Source organism: Canis lupus, chromosome 8, assembly GCF_011100685.1.
Source record: "Canis lupus familiaris isolate Mischka breed German Shepherd chromosome 8, alternate assembly UU_Cfam_GSD_1.0, whole genome shotgun sequence".
Lineage (NCBI taxonomy): Eukaryota > Metazoa > Chordata > Mammalia > Carnivora > Canidae > Canis > Canis lupus.
The window spans coordinates 3,041,106-3,063,548 of record NC_049229.1 but is presented as its reverse complement, the minus strand read 5'-3'; the positions used below and the strand labels follow the sequence as shown (position 1 = coordinate 3,063,548).

At 41.6% G+C, this 22,443-nt stretch overlaps 1 protein-coding gene across 4 annotated transcripts in view; it reads right to left on the bottom strand.

The window, feature by feature from the left end:
- The window catches only part of LOC607937 (T cell receptor alpha variable 9-2), a 544,059-nt gene that overhangs the window by 12,099 nt on the left and 509,517 nt on the right, over positions 1–22,443 (bottom strand). For 2 of the 4 annotated variants that reach the window (XM_038544142.1, XM_038544141.1), the window contains exon 4: positions 13,404–13,453. The exons of 1 other annotated variant lie outside the window; for it this stretch is intronic. In XM_038544142.1, coding sequence (XP_038400070.1) covers positions 13,404–13,453 — 50 coding nt within the window. Of the gene's footprint in view, positions 1–13,403; positions 13,454–18,036; positions 18,085–22,443 lie in introns of all 4 variants that reach the window. One more of the 4 variants, XM_038544143.1, reaches the window with a different exon arrangement.

Here is a 22,443-nt window from a genome sequence, read left to right as displayed (position 1 = left end):
CCTTCCTCCCTCCCTCCCTCCCTCCCTCCCTCCCTCTCTTCCTCCCTTCCTCCTTAATTCTCTCTCTCCCATCTAGCAAAGTGCTTAGATTGTAGTAGTTGCTTAGTAAATATTGAATAGACAAGACCTCTAAATATTTTAATTCATTTTTGATGCAGTCCTGCTCTCTATCTTTTATTAGGACTATTTCATTTCTCTTTTGAATTCTTTATGTTTCTGTGTTCAAGTTTTTATTGTTTTTATTACATTATTTAGGCCTTAAGCTCTTCCTATAGCTCGCAATTAGATACAGAGTTTTGTGAGAGTGTGTCCAATGGCCAGCATCTTTGGAAAGTTTAATTTCCCACCTTTTATGAAAACTAGAGGATAACAAAAACATATTTTTTTGGCATAATCATTCATAATTTCTTTTCTGATAAAGATCTTTCATCAAAAGAATCTAGAAACAGCAAGAGAGTCTGTCTCAATAATGATGAAAAGGCCAATCCCCATGGGCAATTTCTAGCATTAGAAAATGAACTGCTATTGAGCCAGTGGCTGGAAATTAAGATTTCAAAACATTCAAGCCTCATGAAGAAACATGAGATATTGGCTCAGGAAGTGCAGATTCATTATCTAAGAAAGCAGAGTAGGGATTCTCTGTGTCTTTGGCTAGAGTCTCAGGTCAGGCACTTACTTGGATGCACTTGGAGTCTTGTTCCACTCCCAAAAGTGAGTGCTCTGGCACCTGTGTCTACACTGTGGTATGATCCAGTACAAATACCTGCCCTCTGCTACACAGGGTGGCCACCCAGTCCCCTCACACGTTTACAGCATTCACTCTTGGGAACAGGGCTCTTAAACAGCCTGTTGCAAGGGTGCCTACATGGCTCAGTTGGTTGAGCGTCTGACTGTTGATTTTGGGGCCATGGGATTGAGCCCTGCTGAGTGTGGAGTCTGCTTGGGATTCTCCCTCTCCCTCTGCCCCTCCCCCTAGTCCACTCTTTCTCTTTCTCTCTCCTCTTTCTTGAAATGAATAAATACATAAAATCTTAAAAAACCCCAGCTTGTTCCATGGTTTTGATGATATACTTTTTCTTTCCATGTCACTTCATGCCCAATAAACAGTCCTTCTAGGTTTCTACTTCCCTTCCTGCCATCCCTGCATCCTGCCAACCCAATCCAATGATTTTACTGATCTCTTCAGAGATGCTAAGTCCTGGGTCAAGGCTGCCATGCTCACCATGGCAAGACGGCTCAGGATGGGCAAACCAAAGACCAAACAGTGGCCTCTGAGGTCTGAGGTCTTCCTTCTCAGAGCATGGGAGGGATGGTGCTAGCAGTGTAGTGTCATGGATAACAAGAAGGCAAGAGTTAAACAGAAGTCAAATAAATCTGAGTTCCACTCTAACTCTGTCATCCCTAGCTGTGTGATCTTTGGCCCATTACTTATGGGAAGCCTCTATTTCCTTATCTGTAAAGTGGGCATGATGCCAGCTACCTAACAGTAGGATGGAATTGAACATTGAATGAGAACTTTTGTGAAAGACAGAGAGTAGTCACTGGTACATGTCAGGCATTCAGTAAATAGTAGCTAGTAATGTGATGCTTCAGGAATGCTTTACACTAGGGCAAGAGATGAGGTTTTTTGCAGCTTGAGGAGACCCCCCCCCAACACCCATGGGTGCCCTCACCCTGGCTGGGATGCTCTCACATAGGTTAGGTATTTCATCGATCCAAGGGGATGTATGAGAGAATCTCAGCCATAGGATTGAGGGGCAGGGTAGACCTCTTAGCTGCCAAGGAGAAAGTTCTGCTTCAGAAACTGAACCAAGAGTGCATGTCTTTTCTCAAAATTTGAGAATTTGTCCTCTGAAAGGACAATACCTGTGCAACACCCTTGTTCAGCAGATCCTCAACCATTCTATTAGACCCAACACCCTGATAAGTTACTCCCAGACAACAAAGGATTCTTAATGATGGGGCGGACACATCACAGACTCTCAGTATTACGATATCTTTCCATAATAGATTCTTGTCTACAAAATTTCAATAGGAAAGCACTAATGCTTATTGTAATGATAATTTCTATAATACTCACATGGATGAACAACAAGCCTGGTCCCTGTTCCAAATGTAAGTCTGTAGTTTCCTCCTGATACACACAGGTAGCAAAGCCTTTGATAAAACCTGTCTTATATGACCACCCTCTACTGACTGCCCCAGTGGTGCTGGGATAACAGTCCAGGGAAAAACCACTGGTGGAAGCTCTGAGAGTTGCAGGAAATCTCCCGCAGCCCCTGAACTGTGGTGTCGAGGGGGGTTGGTTGATGGGACCCAGTGTTGAGGGCTGGAGGATGCCTCACCCTTCCTTACCTAGGAGAACACCCGCACTCCTGTCAGCAGAGAAGCAGGGAGCAACTTCCCTATACCACCACCACCCTGCCTGCTTCACCAACACTAAGGGTCTGATACTGTTCTTCTTTTGTCAGATACAAGGGGCTTCCAGGATGGAGGGCCCAGGAGGTTTGATACTTTTTTGTGCTGAAGCTTGTCTACCTCCTTTTCCTGAAATGCTCCTGTTCTATCTTCCCCCTTCCTTAGCTCTTTAGAGATACCTATTCCTAGGCTTCTTCCTGCCTGAGGCCCAGGGGTTTGGTCCCTGTATTTCCCTGGTTCCAGGATAGACTCCAAGCAGGATCCAGGCCCTTCCAGTGATCAGTGCTTTTCTCCTTCCCTCTTGACCACCTGGAAATACGCCAAAGCATCCAAAGCTCTTTGATTCCTTTTTGTTTGTTTGTTTTTGACAGTAAGCTCTATGCCCAAAGTGGGCATGACTCTCAGATCCAGAGTTGCATGCTCTATTGACTGAACCAGCTAGGCACCCCTGATTCCTTTTTTCTAATGACCTTGACTCAGATGGGGTCTGGCTGGGACGCCTGGATAGTTCAGCGTTTGAGCGTCTGCCTGTGACTCAGGGGGTGATCCTGGGTCCGGGGACTGAGTTCCACATCAGGCTCCCTGTGAGGAGCCTGCTTCTCTGCCTATGTCTCTGCCTCTCTCTCAATCTCATGAATAAATAAATAAATAAATAAATAAATAAATAAATAAATCTTAAAAAAAAAAAAATAGGGCCTGGCTTTTATGAAACATAGGACAGAGGAAAAAAATCACAAGGTGGGAGAACCAGAGACCATGCTCTCTATTTCAGAGATGCAAAAGCTAAGCTCCCAGAAAGCATGGCCTGGGCAGATGTCCTGAGCCAAGATGGGAGCTTGGCCCTGGCTCCTGGCTGGCAAGTGCTGCCTGTCCTCAGCTTACCTCACTCTGGGCTTGAGGGCCACATTAGCAAAGAGTAGTGTGGCTCTGCTGAGCTCAGGAGTAGGTGTGAGGGGCTGGGGCCTTGCCACTGCCTTGCATTGCCTGCCCAGCATGGCCCTGGACAGATGCTTGGGCCCTGGGCCTTTGGATTTCCCTACAATAAGAGCAAGATGTCCCCAAGGGCCCTTCCAACTCTCATGGGTTGTCTTACATGACCACCCTCTACCAACAAATTTTTGTTCAATTTGAAACCCAGCCTCAGGAAAAAGCAGGGCAGACTTTCACAGATGTTGGGAGTGTGGTCAGTGTAGATGCTGAGAGAAGCGGAGGGCAAAAGAAACAAGGGCAAGCAAAGGTTTGGGACAGTGACTGTCTAAGAAGCTTAGGTGTGGCATTGATGAGTGACATGCCCCCCTTCCCCCATGGACAAAAGTCTAGCACTTGGGGGTAGGAACAGTTGTTGAGGGTACCTGGAGGTGGGTCATTTGTATAGGAGGGTCCCAGCTCACTTACTTGGTATGACCATCACTTGGATCCCCTTCCCAAAAGTGAGTCTGTTGTTCCCACAGCCACGCTCTGGGTAAGTGCATTACAAAAAGGTCCTGGTGTCGTGTAGCCTCTCATGCAGGACACACACCCTTCACTGGAGCTCTAAAAGCTGGGGACCTGGAAAGGCTGATCCTCATGTTTTCCCTGTAATACCTGCTCTGAGTCTCCCTAATGGATGTGGCAGCACCCACCCTCCCCCAACCCTATTGGTCTCCATTTTCCTAATCACAGCTATCAACAAACACAGCCTCTAGCTATTTCTTCTTTGGGAAAAACAGAGGCTTCACAAAAGTTTGAAAAAACCTACCTCCTACAGAGGCTGGCTGGCGTGGGTGTACTTCTAAAGATAACAGGCCGAGGCAGGGGGCCGGAGGGCAGAGCAGGGAATATTTTCTCACCTTAGCTGCCAGGCATGAAAAGAAGGTACCAATTTTTGGGTTGGGGGACATATGCAAAAATGTATTTTTCACTTTGCCATTAAGAGTAGGAGAGCACGCCGTACTGGGGCACATGTTAAAAAACTCAGTCACCTCTTCCTCTCCCAGGCTGAGCAAGAGTCCCGGTGACTCATGCCTGACTGGTAACTCATTGCAGTTTCTATGCTCACTTCACTCAAGGATTCTGCAAAGGGGGACTTTTGTACTCAAGAATGTCAAATATCTCAGCAAATCTCAGACATAAATCCTTTTCCAGAAACACACAGGTGGAATCATGTTTGGTCTCTGCCAGGTAATATGGATTGACCCTTGTCACCACTGTCCTGACCCCAGCCAATGGGGCTTCATGCCAGGTCCCAGGTCTGGTACATCACCACATACAGTACCGATCTTGGCCCATTCACATATACATTGTTATTAGACTTTTAATATGTAAGTGTTGTTTGTCTGATAAGACTGGGGCCATAAGAGCAGGGGCTATATCTTATGCTTCTTCTTTTTCTTTCTTTCTTTCTTTTCTTGAAAACCAACTATGGCTTATTGATGATACGCAGTAATCATTTAATGAGTTGAACTGATTTTTACTGTGCATAATTATTGGGACAAGGAGGCCAATTTTGGGAGAGGTTAAAAAGAAACTATACTTTGGGTAAATATGAGCTTCAAAATCTAAGTGCTTAGGCAGGAAAAAAAAAAAAAAAACAAGCATTTCTGAGACAGATAATAAGGAGGCAGTATAAACCCCCAAACATTGTGATGTTCATATTGACCCTCAGAGAGGGGGCAATTGAATGAACAAGTAAGCTACTTGATTCCAAAGGAAACTCAAACATTTTTCTCTTGGTACCTCGACACTGATTCTCCTTAAAGGGTAAAAAAAAAAACCAAAACAAAAAACAAACAAACAAACAAAAAAAAAACCCCAAAAAACACATGGCAGGATGTATATTCTGAGCTAGTAGCATTGTTATGATCAATAATAACAAAATAGGAGTGGTAATAATAATGATATTCCATTACAGACCATGCTGAATGCTACATATGAAAATGTAAACCCAATATTGGAGGTGAGTTTACACATTTCTGGAGATCTGACTTACTTGGGCTGATCAGAAGTCGGGTGCCACTTCCAAATGCAAGGTTCTGATAGCCTGTGTTCACACTCTGACATAATTCTATGCAAAATGGTTCCCTGTAACTAAGTCCTTGTCTGGCATTCCTATGTCCCACAAAGATTAGTTACTAAGCATGTTCCTGCATCTGTGTGCATGCACCAAAGTGGGAGGAGGCATATAATCTTACTACTTAAACTTCATTTGCCTAAGACCATTGGAAGATGACAAAAAATAAGACAGAATCCAATAGGAGATCTTGCTTTACATGCGGTAGGTTATATGAGAAATGTCATGACAAAAATGTCATGAAAATTCGGGTTGAAAAAGTCATTCATATAATTACAGAATTTCATTTCTAGCCAAGACTGAGGGTACTTTTATCCATTCACACTTACTAAGTGTTCAGGACATGTTTCTTGCATTAATGATGCTTATGGATAATAATGCAACACTGTCCTTGCCAACTTCTCTTCTAACTTAGATAGACAAAACTATGCCCAGCCCCTCAAATAAATCAATGGAAAGAGATGTCCCTCAACTGTAATCCAAATCAAGATATTTCATAGAACTTACTTGCTTTAACAAATAGTCTTGTTCCTGTCCCAAATTTGAAGCCCACATTATTTCCCACAGTGATTTGTGCTATGACAAAATGGGCCATTTCCTTCTCCTTCCATTTTTGTACCACAGCTTGGGGAGCAGGCCCAGGGTGCCTATGGGAAGGTGCTAATAATAAGGAACACTTTCTTTTTTTAAATTTCCCTAGTAAAACCCATTTGTTTTTTTTCCTGTGTTGAACATATATCACACCTCCTACCAGGTTGACCAAACACTAGTCACTATTCTATGAAATCCAGGGACCAGAATCCCCACGGTTTAGTCCCAGCCCTACTTCTCACTGACTTCATGATGTTGGACAATTCAACCAACCTTCCTGAGTCTTAATGTCCTTTTTAGAAAAATAAAGAGGTCTGAATTAGAGTCTAAGCTCCCTTTCAGAGCTGAAGTTCTGTGATCCAGCAATGTCCAAGGTGCCCTTAATCTTGCATTTTCTATAACTTACACCTGTGTCGGGCACTTGCAGATCAGCTACACTGTCACTGGTCTACCTGGGGATAATACAAGATATAGTGAGGCAAAGGAAGAATTAGGACAAGGGAATGGTTGCTGCCAGCTCCTCTGTCTTTATGGGGGTAAATGCTCCCAGGAGCCCTTGTACTTTTTGTCTCTTCATGAAAAGGGGAAGAGAATCCTTTGGACATTTGGGGCATTCAAGTCAAGATCTCCCACCCAAAGCTCCATCTGTAAGTCCTGGCAATATTTAAGAATAGAAAAGATAAATTCCATATTTTTCCTTACTCATGTGATTGGCATTGTCTCTTATTTCTAACTAAGGCCTGGCGCAGGGTCTGTGACAGAGTGTAGTAGAAAGAGCAAAGCTTTGAGATTAGGCAGACAGACCCTGGTTGAATCTAAACTTTTCTACTCACTAACACTGGGTGGGATCTTGGGCGATTACTTTTCTGAGCCTCATGTTCTGTGTCTGTAAAATAGGGATATTGCCCTCTGCTCCATAGAGTTATTTGAGGATAAACAATGCCATATGTCACATACCTAGCATCACATCCACACATCCTAGGCACTGAGAAGGTAATTACTATTTCTAGGTTAAGTTGGATTATTGATTAATAAGAGTATTTTTTTTCAAGGTTGTAGAATTTGTTTATGAAATAACCATAAGAGTCAGCACCCTTGAGTCATATAAACTCTAGGGTGGTATAGGAGTGAGGTCCCAGAACCATGGATTTTGAATGCTTTGCACCACTCTACTCACACTGGAGGAGTCTAAGGCACACCGAGGAGCAATGACTTGCTCAATGTCACACCACCAGCTGGAGCCAAGTTGAGAACTTTGACTGAAATCAGAAGCCTTGGGCTCTTTTCTCTGCACTTCACTGATTCTTCTTGAATCACATATAGTGTAAAGGAACACAATCTCTGGAGTAAATTTGGTGTAGCTTATTTGGGGCATGGATCAAGTGACCTTGAATATCCTCCCCCGGCTCACCCCGCCCCAGTTTATCTCTGAATCAATGGAAGGAGAAAAGGTCCATTAGATCATGGCCATGCAATTTTCTGCTCTTCTAGCTTTTCCTCTCAATCAGGCTCCATTTAGCTCACTTCTAGTGCTAAAAACTCTGATAATAGAGCTTCTGCCAGCCTCATATCTCAGGGAGAGTCTTAATGGTTTGCTAAATCCCACCCCAGAGAAAATATACTTGTATAGTCTTGGAATACTTTCACTAATGTATCTGGGTGCCATAATTCTGAACTTTCACTAATGTATCTGGGTGCCATAATTCTGAATAAATCAGCACTGGATTATATTTCGTCATAAATAAGGCACAAATGATGCATATGACATCTCCTTTTCACCCGATCACTGTCACCAGAAAACATTTTGTAGTCACCACTTACCCAGCTCCACCTTCAGCCAGGCACCTGTCCCAAAGGTGAGTTTGTTGTTTCTCACAGTCAGTTCCATAGTGTCTGATGCCTCACAATCAATTGTTACTTCACCTCTTCCTGATTTACCCTAATGAGTTGGAAAACACTCAAGATTTCATATAGCTATATAAGTTATTTATAGGAGGAAAAGTACCCCTCCTCATTCATAGGCTGCTGGTGCTGGGCGGGGGGATGGGGGTGGGGGCAGAGAGGTCATGCATACCTGCTTGCCTGTTTACAGGAGAGAAAACTGAGGCCCAGAGGCCAGAGATCTGTCCTAAGTTCCACTGCTAGTTGTTGCAGAGACCAAACACGGGTCTATTTGATTCCTAATCTAGAGGTTTTCCCCTCTCCACCACATCCTGGATGTAATGTGTCAATTACTTTATTTCTTCTTCTGTTGGCCTAGAAATTTGATTTCCTTGGGTGCCTGATTTCCATTAAACAAGCATTTATGAAGCACTTACTTTGTAAAAGGACCATATTAGATGCTTCCTGGGGTATAACAAGAGTCTCTGCTCTCAAGGATCTTTTAGTTTTAATAGGAAGATCTCAGTAATCAAAGATTTCCCATAGCTTAGAAGCTGTCACAGATTGTCTGTCACAGATTGTCCAGGATTCTACAGCTCAATTTGGGGTACGGAGGCTAAGAGGAATGGGAGGGATGCCTGGGGAGAAACCATATCCAAGCTTCGAACAGGAAGCCAGGCTATTTCCAAAGATACTTTTTCATTTTGTCTTATGTCTAGGGTATTAGTCTCTGCTCCTTTCTGACCTAGTGGATTGGTTCTACTGTTATTTCCAAATCTGCTGTCGCCTATTTTCATTTTTTGGGCATATTTTAATTTTTAAATGTTCCCCACGAAGGCTTGATCTTAAATTCATAGATTGATAAAACAAGGAAGATGCACCATAAGGGTAAAACACATGTAAATACATGTAGAAGCCTTAAATAAGGGCAGAATGGGGTCAACATTTACCTGGAGAGACTAGAAGCATGGTGCCCTCTCCAAAGGTCAACCTTCTGTATCCTACCTCTGCACCAGAACAAACACCCATACAAAAATGGCCTATAGAGTTGGGCTTTGTAACCTCTGATCTAGAGAAGAGGAAGAAAACCATCATTTATGGAGAACCTATTATATGCCAAGCAGGTTAACAACCTACATATGTCACATTATCTCATTCAGGCCACAACTGTGCCATGGGCTTAAATATTACTATTCTTATTTTACGAATAAAGAACAGGTGATCTGAGGCTGAGCTGGTTGAACCAGCACTACTACAAAAGACAGAAATAGCCCGGATGCATGAGATGTTTTAGCACAGGACAGGTAAATCTTAGAGGAGCTACAAGAGAAAAATCTTCTTTCTTGTCCCTTTTAGAGTGAGATTACAGCTGCATTGGGATTGATTCTCCTGCTAGAACCAGATGTCAGAACTTTAGTAACAGTGATCCCGAAAAACTCCAGCTCACCTTCTACAACACAATCATTTCTTGAGACACAAAGACATTTTATCCTCAGTCTTTCCATTATTGCTCTGATATGCTACTCACCGGGCCCGACCAGCAGTTGAGTCCCACTCCCAAAGATCCATCTATAGCCTGTGTCCTTCCCACAGTGTTTCTTAGTCAGCCAAAAACACTCACAATCCACACACCCTTCTGATACCCGAGACCAAGAGGCAGGACCCTTTCATCTACAAAGAGGGCTCCATCCTCCCTTTCTTTTTATCTTTCACATAACAGGCCATTTGACTCAAATTTAGGCATTTATTATGCAACACTTAAAATGAAGTCTCTATCCATCACATATCTGGGCCTATCACTGTCAAACTCATGATTTTCAACTCTATTTATCCAACAGATAAATCTAGTCCTTCTATTGTCTCCATTACAGTTATCAATTTTTAGATTCCTGCTATAGTGTCTCTCCTAATTTTAACTTTAATCAATCTGAAACTTCATGGACTAGCATCCAGATCATTATGAATGACAGCTTCCTGTTCCCTCCAGTCATCTTGTTTTGTGGGCAAGCCTTGTTACTTACTCAAGTCCTGTTCTGCTCTCAGAGCCGGGTGTCCCTCTGATAAAAGGACACCCTGTCTGTTTCAGGTCTGGTAAGAAATACCACTTGTCTTCTCTTTAGTTCTTATCCTTTGCATACCTACTGTTTTCCACTGGCCTCAGGAGTAATATCTTGGCTTTCTCTTCTATTGAGAAAGAACTCAACTCAGATGCAACACTATTATCAGAATGTTAAAGGACAACCATGGTATCCTCTATCTTTGTATTTATTCTGAAAACAGCCAGAAAAGGCTCATCATATGCTCTGAATGTTACAATTGGAAAGGAGATGACATAAGGAAGGAGAAATGCTTGGGAATTTAGACTTACTTGAGGTGACTTGGAGCTGTGTTCCAGTTCCAAAGGTAAACTTTTGGTTACCCCCAGAATTCACTGTAATTCAGGCCTTTACAAAATCACTTCCTTTCTCCTGCCATTTACATTTGGGTAACATTTGAGTCACTGTACTTCAGTAGAAGAGAGAGTTGTTTTTACCAATGCCCATGGCTATAGATCACATGAAAATGGCGATTGTACCAAGAACTACATATGTATCCTACATATAATTCCTTGAACGAATTATGCTAGCTGAGCTAGCCGTTTCTTTTTGTTCTAAAAACAAATAGTATTTTATACATGTATAGCTTTTAATATTTATAGAATACTTTCAAATGCATTAACTTATTTTAGTTATAAAATTACTTATGCGGTGATGTTAAATATTTTCATTGTACAGATGAAGAAAATGTGGCCTAGGTGTACTAATCAAACTAGGTGTAGAAGAATTGACTCAGCCAAACTTTCTGCCTTTTTTTTTTTTAATTTTTTTTTTAATTTTTATTTATTTGTGATAGTCACAGAGAGAGAGAGAGAATGAGGCAGAGACACAGGCAGAGGGAGAAGCAGGCTCCATGCACTGGGAGCCCGACGTGGGATTCGATCCCGGGTCTCCAGGATCGCGCCCTGGGCCAAAGGCAGGCGCCAGACCGCTGCGCCACCCAGGGATCCCCAACTTTCTGCCTTTTTCTTTAGTATCAAGCCTCTGACTGGGCTGTTTCAGTCTGCTATTTTTGGTTCATCTAGGTGACTATTTTTCTCCACAGCTAGATATTTCTATCCTCTGTGTCATTATTTTAACATTTCTTTCTACATAAGAATGCACTTAAGTCTGCATAAACCATTAATTTCTTGACACTTGGGCCCTACAAATAGTGCAATACGTTCAATGGGCCTCAGTAGCCACATTAAGCTTCCAACTTTATTTTATTTTATTTATTTATTTATTTATTTATTTATTTATTTATTTATTTATATTTATGATAGTCACACAGAGAGACAGAGAGAGAGAGAGAGAGAGAGAGAGAGGCAGAGACACAGGCAGAGGGAGAAGCAGGCTCCATGCACCGGGAGCCCGACGTGGGATTCGATCCCGGGTCTCCAGGATCGTGCCCTGGGCCAAAGGCAGGCGCTAAACCACTGTGCCACCCAGGGATCCCAGATTCCAACTTTAGTGGCATATTGTCTACTTACTGGGTTTTACTGATAATCATGTCCCACTCCCAAAGATGAATGTGTTCTAAACCACAGCACTATGCTGCCTGACAATGCCTGAGCTACCTTGATAATAGATTAATGTGATTAGCATGAATCTACCCTCCCTCACGAGAGTGTTGGCTGGGATTCCCTCTTCTTCTTCTTCTTCTTCTTCTCCTTTTTTTTTTTTTTTTTTTATCACTGGAATAAAGACTAAGCCTTTATGTTAGGAAATAATGTCATGGAATTAAGTCTGTGAAAGCCTCTTTTCGGGCACAGTCTTAGTGATGTAGGGGAAAGCCTGAGAAGAGTCCAAGTGATAGTGTCTAGACAATTCTGACACTCATTTCCTTCAAAAAGATCTGCAAAATTTCACCAAGTAATCTTGTTTTTTACCAGCCAAAGTTTATCAGCTCTGGATCCCCATTTTTATTTTGGAACTAACACCTGCACACAATCTTGTTTTACCAGTGGTTAGCAAATTGGTTCTATCCCTGTAGGTAATCTTTCTTTCTTTCATCATTTTAATGTATTTAAAAAGTATTGTGAGCATGGAGTGGAACGTGGCATATGGCTGGAGTATTGGGATGGGAACAGCATCCATTTTTCCTTGTTTTAATGGCTTTAATCACTAGACACCAATACTCATGGAGTTAAAGAGTAAGGAGACATTTCGTCCCCTGTGTGATAGAAGGACTGCAGGATAAGCACAGGCATTAAAATCAGTAATAATCAGGTACTTACTGGGGCTCACTGATATTGTGGTTCCCTTCCCAAAAGTCAACGCATTTCCTGCCCCGTAGGCACAGTGAAATGGGGCCCTGCAAATACCTCGGGTACCTACTCACCCTACTTTATTCATCACTGTAAAAAATAGAATTTTGTATTTTGTCCTTACCCTCTGCAAGGAGCTCATTGGGCCTTCAGTGTTTGGATATGCAATAACAAAGCTCCCTAACTTTGTGAGAAGGAGGCTAGATGGTGGTAGGTCCTCTATTCACTCAGTAACTAGTCACTGAACACCTCTGTATGTAAGGCACTGTACTAGGCACAGGGGACACAGTGGAGGGCAACTTGGACATCATTCCTGTCCACTACCTGTAGGTGCTCACAGTCCAGGGAGTGACACACATAAATCCATAGATAAAATAATGTCAAGTGATGGAAGTGCATTAATAAAAAGAGGCTGGACAATGGGATAGAGAACAACCAGGCAGCAGTTGTGGCTTGTTAGACTGGCTGCGCAGGAAAAGTCTCTCTGAGGAGGTGACATCTGAAGTGAGATCTAGGCATGGAGGAATTTTAATCATCACCTCCACTGACAGATAAGCTTACTGATGGCTTGAAAGGTTAAAGCCTGGATCCAAATCACACAGCATCAACCATGGACATGGATGCTTAGATCATGCCTGCTCTCAGCTGAAATACTAGATCTAGTTCTACCACATAAATTCCTAGTTAGAAAAGATAAAGCAAGACACAGATTCTTCCAAAGTGGCTCTTGGATATTATCTGGATAACTGGAAGCCAGCACTGATCTTCAAGGGCATCAGGGCTGTGAGAGGGTGCCAACAGGAAGAGAAGGCATTGGCATTTCAGAGTAGATTTTTTCTGATGGAGGTGGCCACTGACATGAAGAGATTCCCTTCATTTCAATTAAAGAGAGAGAGAAAGAAGCTCTCTCCATTCTGCTTTCCTATTAAGTTGGCAAAGAATGCAAACTGTTACCTAGTAGAGTGGGCTCTTTCAGTTAGAATGGGAAAGGCTCAGAGAGTGCTCTGCTCCCCAGTAAATCTGAATAAATTGAGGACATGTGGAAGTCCACTGAGATTTCCAAAAAAGTTTTACATGTCTCATTAACTAATCAAATTCAGAATACATAGTGATACTTACTAAGATCCACTTTTACCATGGTCCCCCTTCCGAACACCAGATTATTGGTGCTTGATACACCACAGTGATCTATGTCACCACAAAAACCAAAGGGTGCTTCATTCTCAAGTACAGTGATCTTCTTTAGGGTTCTCTCACTTGGTTGAAACCCAACTCAACACAAGCACATATTTAGGTAAACTCAAGAAAGGTCTTAAACTCTTTGGAATCTAGGAAACTTCAGAAACCATTTTCTACTACTCCAAACTCACACATTTGTCTCTTCAGTGATCTTAGGTTTTTGATATTTCCAGGGATAATTCTGCTAATTCCTATGTTCTATTTTCTCATAATAGGAAGAGTTCACCTAATAGGCCAATTCAACCCTTTCTTTGCCATAACTGACGTCTGTTAAACTTGCTTACCCCTCAGGCTTACCCTTCAATGGAATTTTTCATAAAATCTAACTTCTTAAAAATTATGAAGCATTCAACCTCCCATACTTTTCAAAGGGATTTCACATATATCATCTTGTTTGGATCTCACAAAATCCTTTGAACTAGGCAGAACTGGAATCATTATCTCATGTTATAGATGAACTAAGCCTTAGAGAGTTTGAGTGATCTTCCCATGGCCACGAACTTGGCGAGTGGCTGAGCTGGATTCACATTGTCTTTTGGCTCCTATTTGAATGCCTTAATGATTTATTTCATCCACATTTATGTATTGATCACATCACCTTGCTTTTCAAATATCCCTTCTTTTCTTATTCCCTTCCCCATTGAAAAAGGGGAACATAAGCAACAAAAACAATACTTCTCTCCCTATGACCCCTTGTCCCTGCAAAAAAGCCAAGCGAAGCTCCAGTTCAATTCTTTCTCAGAGCAATGTTTTTTTAATCCTCATATGCTTTCTGTGAGCTGGGAGATAAGAGTTACCAATGTTTCAGTTGCATTAATTGGGAAAAATGAGGGTCTGAGGAGATAAATCAGAATGCTGGTTATAGAAGTTGCAGCCTGATATAGACAGCAATATATTGAATCTTAGAAAACATGGGTCCTTGCCTGCTATTGTGTCCATGTTCAAATCACTTACCACTCTGAATAGAGAGAATCACACCTTCCCACTGTCCTTTGCCTCTTGAGACAATCAGATAAGAGATGTGAAGAAATAAGAAAAGTAACTTAATTGTTTTCCTTCTCTTAAGAAGATGGGCTCTGGAAAATATCAAGGTAGCAATATCTTTTATCCATACTGATTTTGTATATACATATGTGCTTACGCATAAGAGCAAGACTAAATATTTTTAAGGCAGGTTTGAGACATGTTAATTTGGGTCAACACAGAACATTAATGGGTAGGCTCTTGCTTCAATGTTAGAGCAGAATTGTGGCTCAAGCCTCAGTATTCATTGGGTTGACTAACACCTGGTTTCTCTAAAAATTAGCTTGTTTCCTGCAGCATTGGTCGCCTGGTGATTTGAGGCCTATCAAAACCCACAGGGACCAAAGAAATCACACTGTGCAGATACTTGACAAAGGACATTTCTGAAAGCATTGACAAAGTGGAGGAGTTGTAATGTTTAGGGTAATCCTGCCTGTAAGTGCTGTACCTGCTTTATAGAGCTAGAATGCCCATAAGTAGGCACATATTTGGGTCTAGACTGCTCATATATTTACTTCTCTGCTTTGACTTTTTGGACCTGGATTTATGAGTGAAGATAATAGTTCTCAACCATAGCCTTGCCATTTTTTAACCCACAAAAAACCCTGAGAACAGGAAGCCCTATAAGCCACGGAAACCTTTTGGAACAGGCTATTTGTATTTTCAGAGTGGAAATGCTGATGAACACAATCACACACGGGCATGCACATTAGGGTCTCTATATTCAATTTAGTGCCCAAAGAAGATGCCAAAGAGAGGAAGGATACGTCAGTTGGTCCACCTGGGCTCTACAAGCTGCTCTGCACTGTGGATCAGCTCTACTTTCCTTGGTCCAACATTCAAGCCCAGACTCTCTAGCTATATTAGAACTTCCACTGGTGAGGCTAGTATTAAGGAAGAGTGTGAAGAGGTTTCTTGGGGAAAGTTTACGGAGTACGATGGAGAAGCCATTCTTGATAAGAAAGGAGTATAATAGTTGATGGAGCTTCTAACAGGGAGATAACCAAGAATCAGAGCACTCAACGAAAATAAGCCTTGTAAACCTATCTTCCAATTTGACCAAATCCTTCCTCAAGCATTGGGTATGAGCCAGAATGTGTGTTTTGAGAAGCCTCACACATGCTAGTGGGATTGCCCTTCTTTTTTGACCTTTGCAGGGATGAACAGTCTGCTTTCAGATTCTCAAGTTCCTAAAAGGGCCCCTAGGTCATCTTGACCTTCCTTCCACCTCCCCATCCCAGTCTACCTAGGAAGGAGGGTCCTCCAGGAAGGGCAGTACACATGTTCCCTTAGTTTTAAGACTAAGGGAATTCACTCATCTCTCTTTTCAGTTTCTTCACAGTAATGTTTCCCTGGAGTAGAAAATAACCCACTCACCAGGCCATACAGTTAGCTGAGTTCCTTTTCCGAAGTGCAGTTTCCCTAAGGCTGAGGCTCTGTCGACACAGTGCTGGCCCCCTTTACATGAACCTGGTCCTATTGTTCCCCAAACACTCTCTCCCCTGCCCTGGGGATATGATTGAAAATCCACCTCTATCCTCCTCAAGCGGCTTAAAGTCTTTTTCTTCTGCAGCCAGCAGTCTTAGCGGGATGGTCAGTCCTCAGAGTCCTCAGAGGCTCTCTCTCAGGGGACAAATGGTCTGTGGTAACAATAGCCTTCCCACCTGCAGAGGCCCCTACCATCAGAAAGCAATTACATATCCTTTTGAGAGTGTTTAAATTGGAAGGAGCTTTGCTTCCCTGGCCCTATTTCCCAGTATAAAAGACTGCTCACTTACTTGGATTGACATTGTGTTTGGAACCCTTTCCAAAGCTGAACTCGTGAAAACTTTGATAGACTAGATCTGCCCTCTGCAAAATCATCTCATTTCCCTCATTCAACCTCTGGTCCTCCCTCCATGCATTTCTTTTTTCTCCTCTTTCTTTTTTCCTTCCTGATATCGCTCCTTTATTTTCTCATTTACTGCACTGGGAAATCATACCCCACCGTCTTCTTGGCTTAAAAAAATCCCAAATAGCCTTTAGCTCATGAATAATCTGATGACCTATTTCTTTGGCTATCAAAATAATAAAACTAGAAGGAACAGGTCTGGGCTCACCTTTTCATCCTCTAGGCTTGAATCCTGGGGTCTTAGCACTTAAGAATTGAAAGGAAGCACAGAGGTGATTTAGTCCAATAGCTAAAAGGGTATAGAAATCCCTTCTCCAACATCCAATGCTTAGCCTGAAGGACCTAGCGTGAAGACCTCCAAGGAAGAGTAACTCTACACTTCACAAAGCAGCCTTTCGACTGCAGGGCAATTCTACTTGTTCATAAAGATTCCATAAGAGGTTGAGACATCTTCTTTCAACCACTGGTTTTGATTTTGCCTTCTGTACTAACTCCTTCCTTGGCTACATTGCAGTTCTTCAAATATTTGAAGAGTTCTATCTCATCTTAATATAGTCCAGTGAAATCCTCTCTCACTTTTTCTTTAGGGACCTGAGATAATTTCAGATAGTTAGCTTGATTTTTATCTGACTGTAAAGCCTGTGCCCTCAACAAATTTATAATTGTGAAGGCATACCTGATGGGGAGAGCCATTCTGGGGTAGAAGAGGAGGAGACAAATGAAGTAGACAGCTTTGATCCCAATGCAAACTGGGAAAGCTTTCTGGAATTTAGTTACTGACCATTGAGTTTCCCAGGTGAAATTGTCCATGATCATAGTCACCATTTTTATTTAAAAATTATTGTGACTTTTTCCTTCTTACTTACTTGCTCTTACGGTTACTGTGGTTCCTGCTCCAAAAATGTAGTTGTAACTACTATCACCACAGTGCTAGGTCTTCCTACATAAATCTCATCAGGACTGTGGGCTGGGACAGGCAGGCTGCCTCTTGGCCTAGCTTTACCCCCATGTGCTATAATCTCTTGGTAACTGTCTTAACCTCTTACTTTGGCTTTCACTTTCACACAATTTTCTCATCTGGAAAGGGGGGATGCTAGTATATATCCTAGGGGATTATTAGGAAGGTAAAATGAGTTCAGGTATGAGGGGCATTTACACAGCACTTTGCACATAGTAAGGATTCAATAAGAGTTATTAATGATCAAGATGATCTAATTCTTTTTATCTTAAAAAATACATATAATTTCAGTTTGTTACATCTTCTCTCTGAAACCTGGGACATTCATAGGTACTTTAAATTATATCCAAATGCTCTTTTGTCAAATAGTAAAAGTAGTAATAGTTAAAATTGGGGAATGTTCTTTAGATAGAATACCATCCCAGGAATAGGGTCTGTAGTTTCAGTATATTTACTGAATCACAGGATCTGTTTACTATGTTTTATATCTGTTTAGGAGACACATGAACAAGGAATGATAAATTGTTATGGGTGGGAACCCAAAACACAAAATGAAAGAACTCAAAACAAATAAAAACTGGTCAGAGGAATTTAGGATAATATGTTGGTGACTTTTACTTGTAGAAGTAATGATAACTTACTTGGCTTTACACTGAGCTTGGTTCCAGATCCAAAGTAAAGTCTGTTATAGTTGTACACCATGTTTGCTATCATTACAAAAAGTCTGGGGCTTCCTAAAAGGGAGGAATGCTGAACAGAGACAACCAATCGAGGTAGGTCAAGACTAACCCAACTCTACCAGCTTCTTGCTATTTTTCTAGAAAATTCAACAAAGTGAGGAATGAGCCAAGAAGACACATTCATTATCAGAGACAGGCAAGATAAGGGCAACTGATTTTCTTCGGTGGTTTTATCGATTTCTTTTCTTTAGTTTTCTGCTTGGGTTCATTCTTATGTTTTCTGTGCTCCATATACACAATATTTGAAACAAGGACACTGCCAGTAAGTGCTTTTTACCTTTTTCTTTTCTTAATTATAAATGAAAATTCTCAGTTGGCCAGGATTGTGAGAAAAATTTTTACTCTGCCTTTAGTTCCAGGGCTATCTGGAAGCTTCTCTCCCTGAGTCTGTACCTGGATCTGCATTGTGCTTGACAACTTGACCTGAGCTACTTTTAATGATATCTTGAACCATACCAGATAGCTGTAGTCTGTCTGTATGTATCATCTACCAAGATCCTTGTATCCTATCTGTCAAAGTAGCTACATTATGTAACCAAATATACTTCCCCATCAGCACTGACAATCTCCTTCCAGCCCCCACAATGAAACTGTACATTTTGGCTTTTTTTTTTTTCTCTGTTCTGCCTGCATATTCCCTTTAGCAAGGGAGAAAGAAAAGAGGCTGCAGTACTGGCTGTCATTTGCAAGTCTAGATGAAACATTATTTATGAGCAAAATATTTTGCTGACAATAAGAACAGGAAGGAAACCTCAGAGCCAACAGTTAGACGCCCACACAATTTGGATTTAAACAAATTTCAACAGATGAACACCGTTATGGGAAATAAAATAGAAGTGACTTCAGTCTAAGCCAAGTAATTATAATACTTACGCAGTTTTGGAGGGCAAGGGGCTTACTTGTTCTTACTTGTAGAAATGATAAGCAGTGTGTTACAGGAACACTTTGCTGGAAGGGCACCAGAGAGCTATAGAAATAGAGCTTCATTTAAATATCTTAAATGGGCGCCTTTGTGTTTAGCAACTTACACAGATGTAAGCTAGAATAGGCTAGAAATATAGCTGGCCAACTAGACTTGGTTTAAGAAAGTTCCTGGTGAAAACCATCATGTAGCATTTTGTCTGGTTCAAATGAAAATATTATGAGAAACAGAGGCTCCCTTTAGGGAATCTGTTCCTATTATTCAACAATTCTTCTAGTTAGTATAGCTTCTTTTCTTCTCACTTTAAACAACTCCCCTTCAAAACTTAGCAAAAAAACTTCTCTTTCTCTCTGGACTTTGATGAATACTACTTTTCTTACATTACCATTTTGAGCATGGGCTTTTGGTATCTATTCTTCTTTTTTTTAAGATTTTATTTATTTATTCATGAGAGACAGAGAGAGAGAGAGAGAGAGAGAGAGGCAGAGACATAGGCAGAGGAAGAAGCAGGCTCCATGCAGAGAGCCCGATGTGGGACTTGATCCCAGGACTCTGGGATCACGCCCTGAGCCAAAGGCAAATGCTCAACCACTCAACCACTGAGCCACCCAGGTGTCCCTCTTGGTATCTATTCTATACCCTCAGCCCCAGGCCCATCAAATTCCATGTATGTACAATATACATTTATAGATTCATAAATCAGTGCAAATAGTATTTGATCTTGGCAACCTACCAGGTACAACAGTCATCTGGGTCCTGGATCCAAAGATCAGTTGCTGGCCTGAACCAAGAAACACTGTGATATGCCCAACATAAAAAAACAGGCCAAAAAGGCCAGGTTGGCAGGACACAGAGTAAAGAGTCAGCGATTACTTTATGGGTTTGGCTTTAACATCATTGTCAGCCTAAGTTTGTTGTGGAGTAACAAACAAATATCTACAATCATGAATAAATTCTTCTTTGTCTTTATAATCCCCCTTTCGTCTAGGGAATCTTTGCTTTCCACTTTCTACTACAGAGTTCTAAGCATTCAACATATGCTTTAAATATATACAGAGAGTAAGTGCTCTCTGATTTTAGATGTTAAACCAGGGTTCACATCTTTTTGTCTAAGATGACTCACAAAACCCAGGTCAGAGACTCTTTCTCCTCTGCTCTGGGCATTGATGAGTTGTGCAACAAGGACTAAATCCTTGATTCCTCCTCAGACTGAGTCTACAGGATGGAAATGAGGTTTAGAACTGCCATTATCTACTTAATTTGGCTGCTGATTTGGATAAAATGATTTTATAATTATTAAATTATTGGGGACATTTCTAGTTTTCTGCTTTACTTTTTGGGTCATTTCTTTTCTCCTGACTAAAGAGGTCTCTATGTTGATTCAGCTGCTAAGAGACTTTAAAAAATGCAACAAAAATGAATTTTAATATTTCCTAAAGTAGTGAGGATGGCATGATAGGGTCATGCCCAGGAGGGATCAGAATATGGATTGTCATAATCAAGGGAACAAATGAGATCCACCTCTAGAAGTTCAGTTCCCTGATGGCAATATCTCATTGAGTTCATTTCCTGATGGGTCCATGGTATGAGCACCAAGCCTGATGTAGAGTGGATGAACAAAAGTATTTGTCAGATTAGTCCTGTGGACTCCTCAAACTTCAGGCCAGGAGAATTAATGACAAGCTCAAGCAACAAGTTCGGCAAAGTGGAGATTTAAGTTCTGTTCCAGCTCAGGTACAGACAGGCTATAGGATCATGATCAGTCTCTTCCTCAGGCCTGAGTTCCATTCATAAATGGAGATGGTCAGAAGGGATGATTTTTAAGGATTCTCTGTGCTCCATGAGGCTTTGTTATATAAATTTTTGGCCTAAAGTTTCAGAAACAATGAGGTGTCCCACAGTACTTATGAATAAACTTTTTTTTTTTAAATGTGATTTTTCAGACAGAGAGGCTAATGACAATTATTTGGGTCAATGATCACTATTTATAACATTCCTTCCATAAGTTGACATAATCTTAGCCAAAAAGAATAGTGCCTTAAAGGCTTGTTAAGGAATTGGAAGTCTTGTCCACTGATGACTATAGAAATCTGGGGCTACAGGGCCTAGCCAGTACCCTAAATAATCAGTCACACCTCTTTAGTCCCAACACATATATACTGGAAGTAATTCCCAGGACTCCCTCACATGCCCATTTTGTACTAAGACATCAGATCCTAGCCAGGGAGACTTTTGTCCTCCTTCTGTGTGATGTTCATTCACCCTTTCTAAACATTCATCATATAATGTATAATTGGGTCTAAATCAGCCCCTAATCCACAGACATTGCTTAATCCAGGGATACACTTTTATACTTACTGGGCTTCACAGATAACTCGGTTCCTTGTCCGAAGATAAGCTTTCCTCCCTGGTTATAATTCACACTGTGTTACATATCCTGTCAAAAACACATCCAATCTTCCTGAACACATTTCTAATCCTCTACCCCAAAATTCACAGCAGATCTCTCTCACACTAAAGCATGAATTGTGGCTATGCTTATTGTTACTTTTTTTTCTTATAAGGGGAATAAAGTACTTACACGGGGGACTGATAGAGAATAATGAGAATTCCTATTTATCCAAAAATGTTTCTATCCAAACCGATTTCTCGTTTTTGCTTAATAGCTCTGGGTATTGCAGCTCAGGGAAATGGCTTCCTTTCAAATCTGTTTCTCGTGGTCTCAGCTAGTAATATGTGGCATCTGGGGGTTAAAATTAAGGGCAGGTGAGACTCCCGGGAATCGGGCCTTCCTGCAATGACCACAGCCTGGGTTCCTGCTCCAGAATTCAATTTCCACCAGCCATCAGTTGTCACGCTGGTGACAAACACTTCTACAAAATGGCTTCCCCAGAGAAGACAGCTGCTAAATGAAGACAAACTGCTCATGGGGAAACAATCTTGCTACAAAATGAGGTAACTGCATGATATGAGATATAAGCTTTTCCCTCCTTCTCCTCTAATTTCTCTTCTTTCAAGATGCTCAAGATGATGTGTGCCAAGAGCTGTACTTCCCCGGGCAACAGGGCCAGAGCATGGTGTCTCTGGGGTTAATGAAGCCTGGGCCCTCACTCTAGATTCTTTAGTGACAAAAACCACCACAGCCAGGAGTTTAAGTAATGCTGAGCCCAGTCCTCAATCCCGTTGGAGTTCAGAAGACAGCTAATCACCACTGCCACCTCACCTTTAAATAACCTGGTGCTTTGCATTCACGAATCTCCAGGAAAAACTGTCTAGGCTCTCTGAGTTCGGAGCCTCTTGGAACTTTATCAGTCACTGACCTCTACTTGCCTCAGTTTTTAAGTCCATGAAATAGGGAGGACTCTATGGGAATCTCCTTCTGAGGA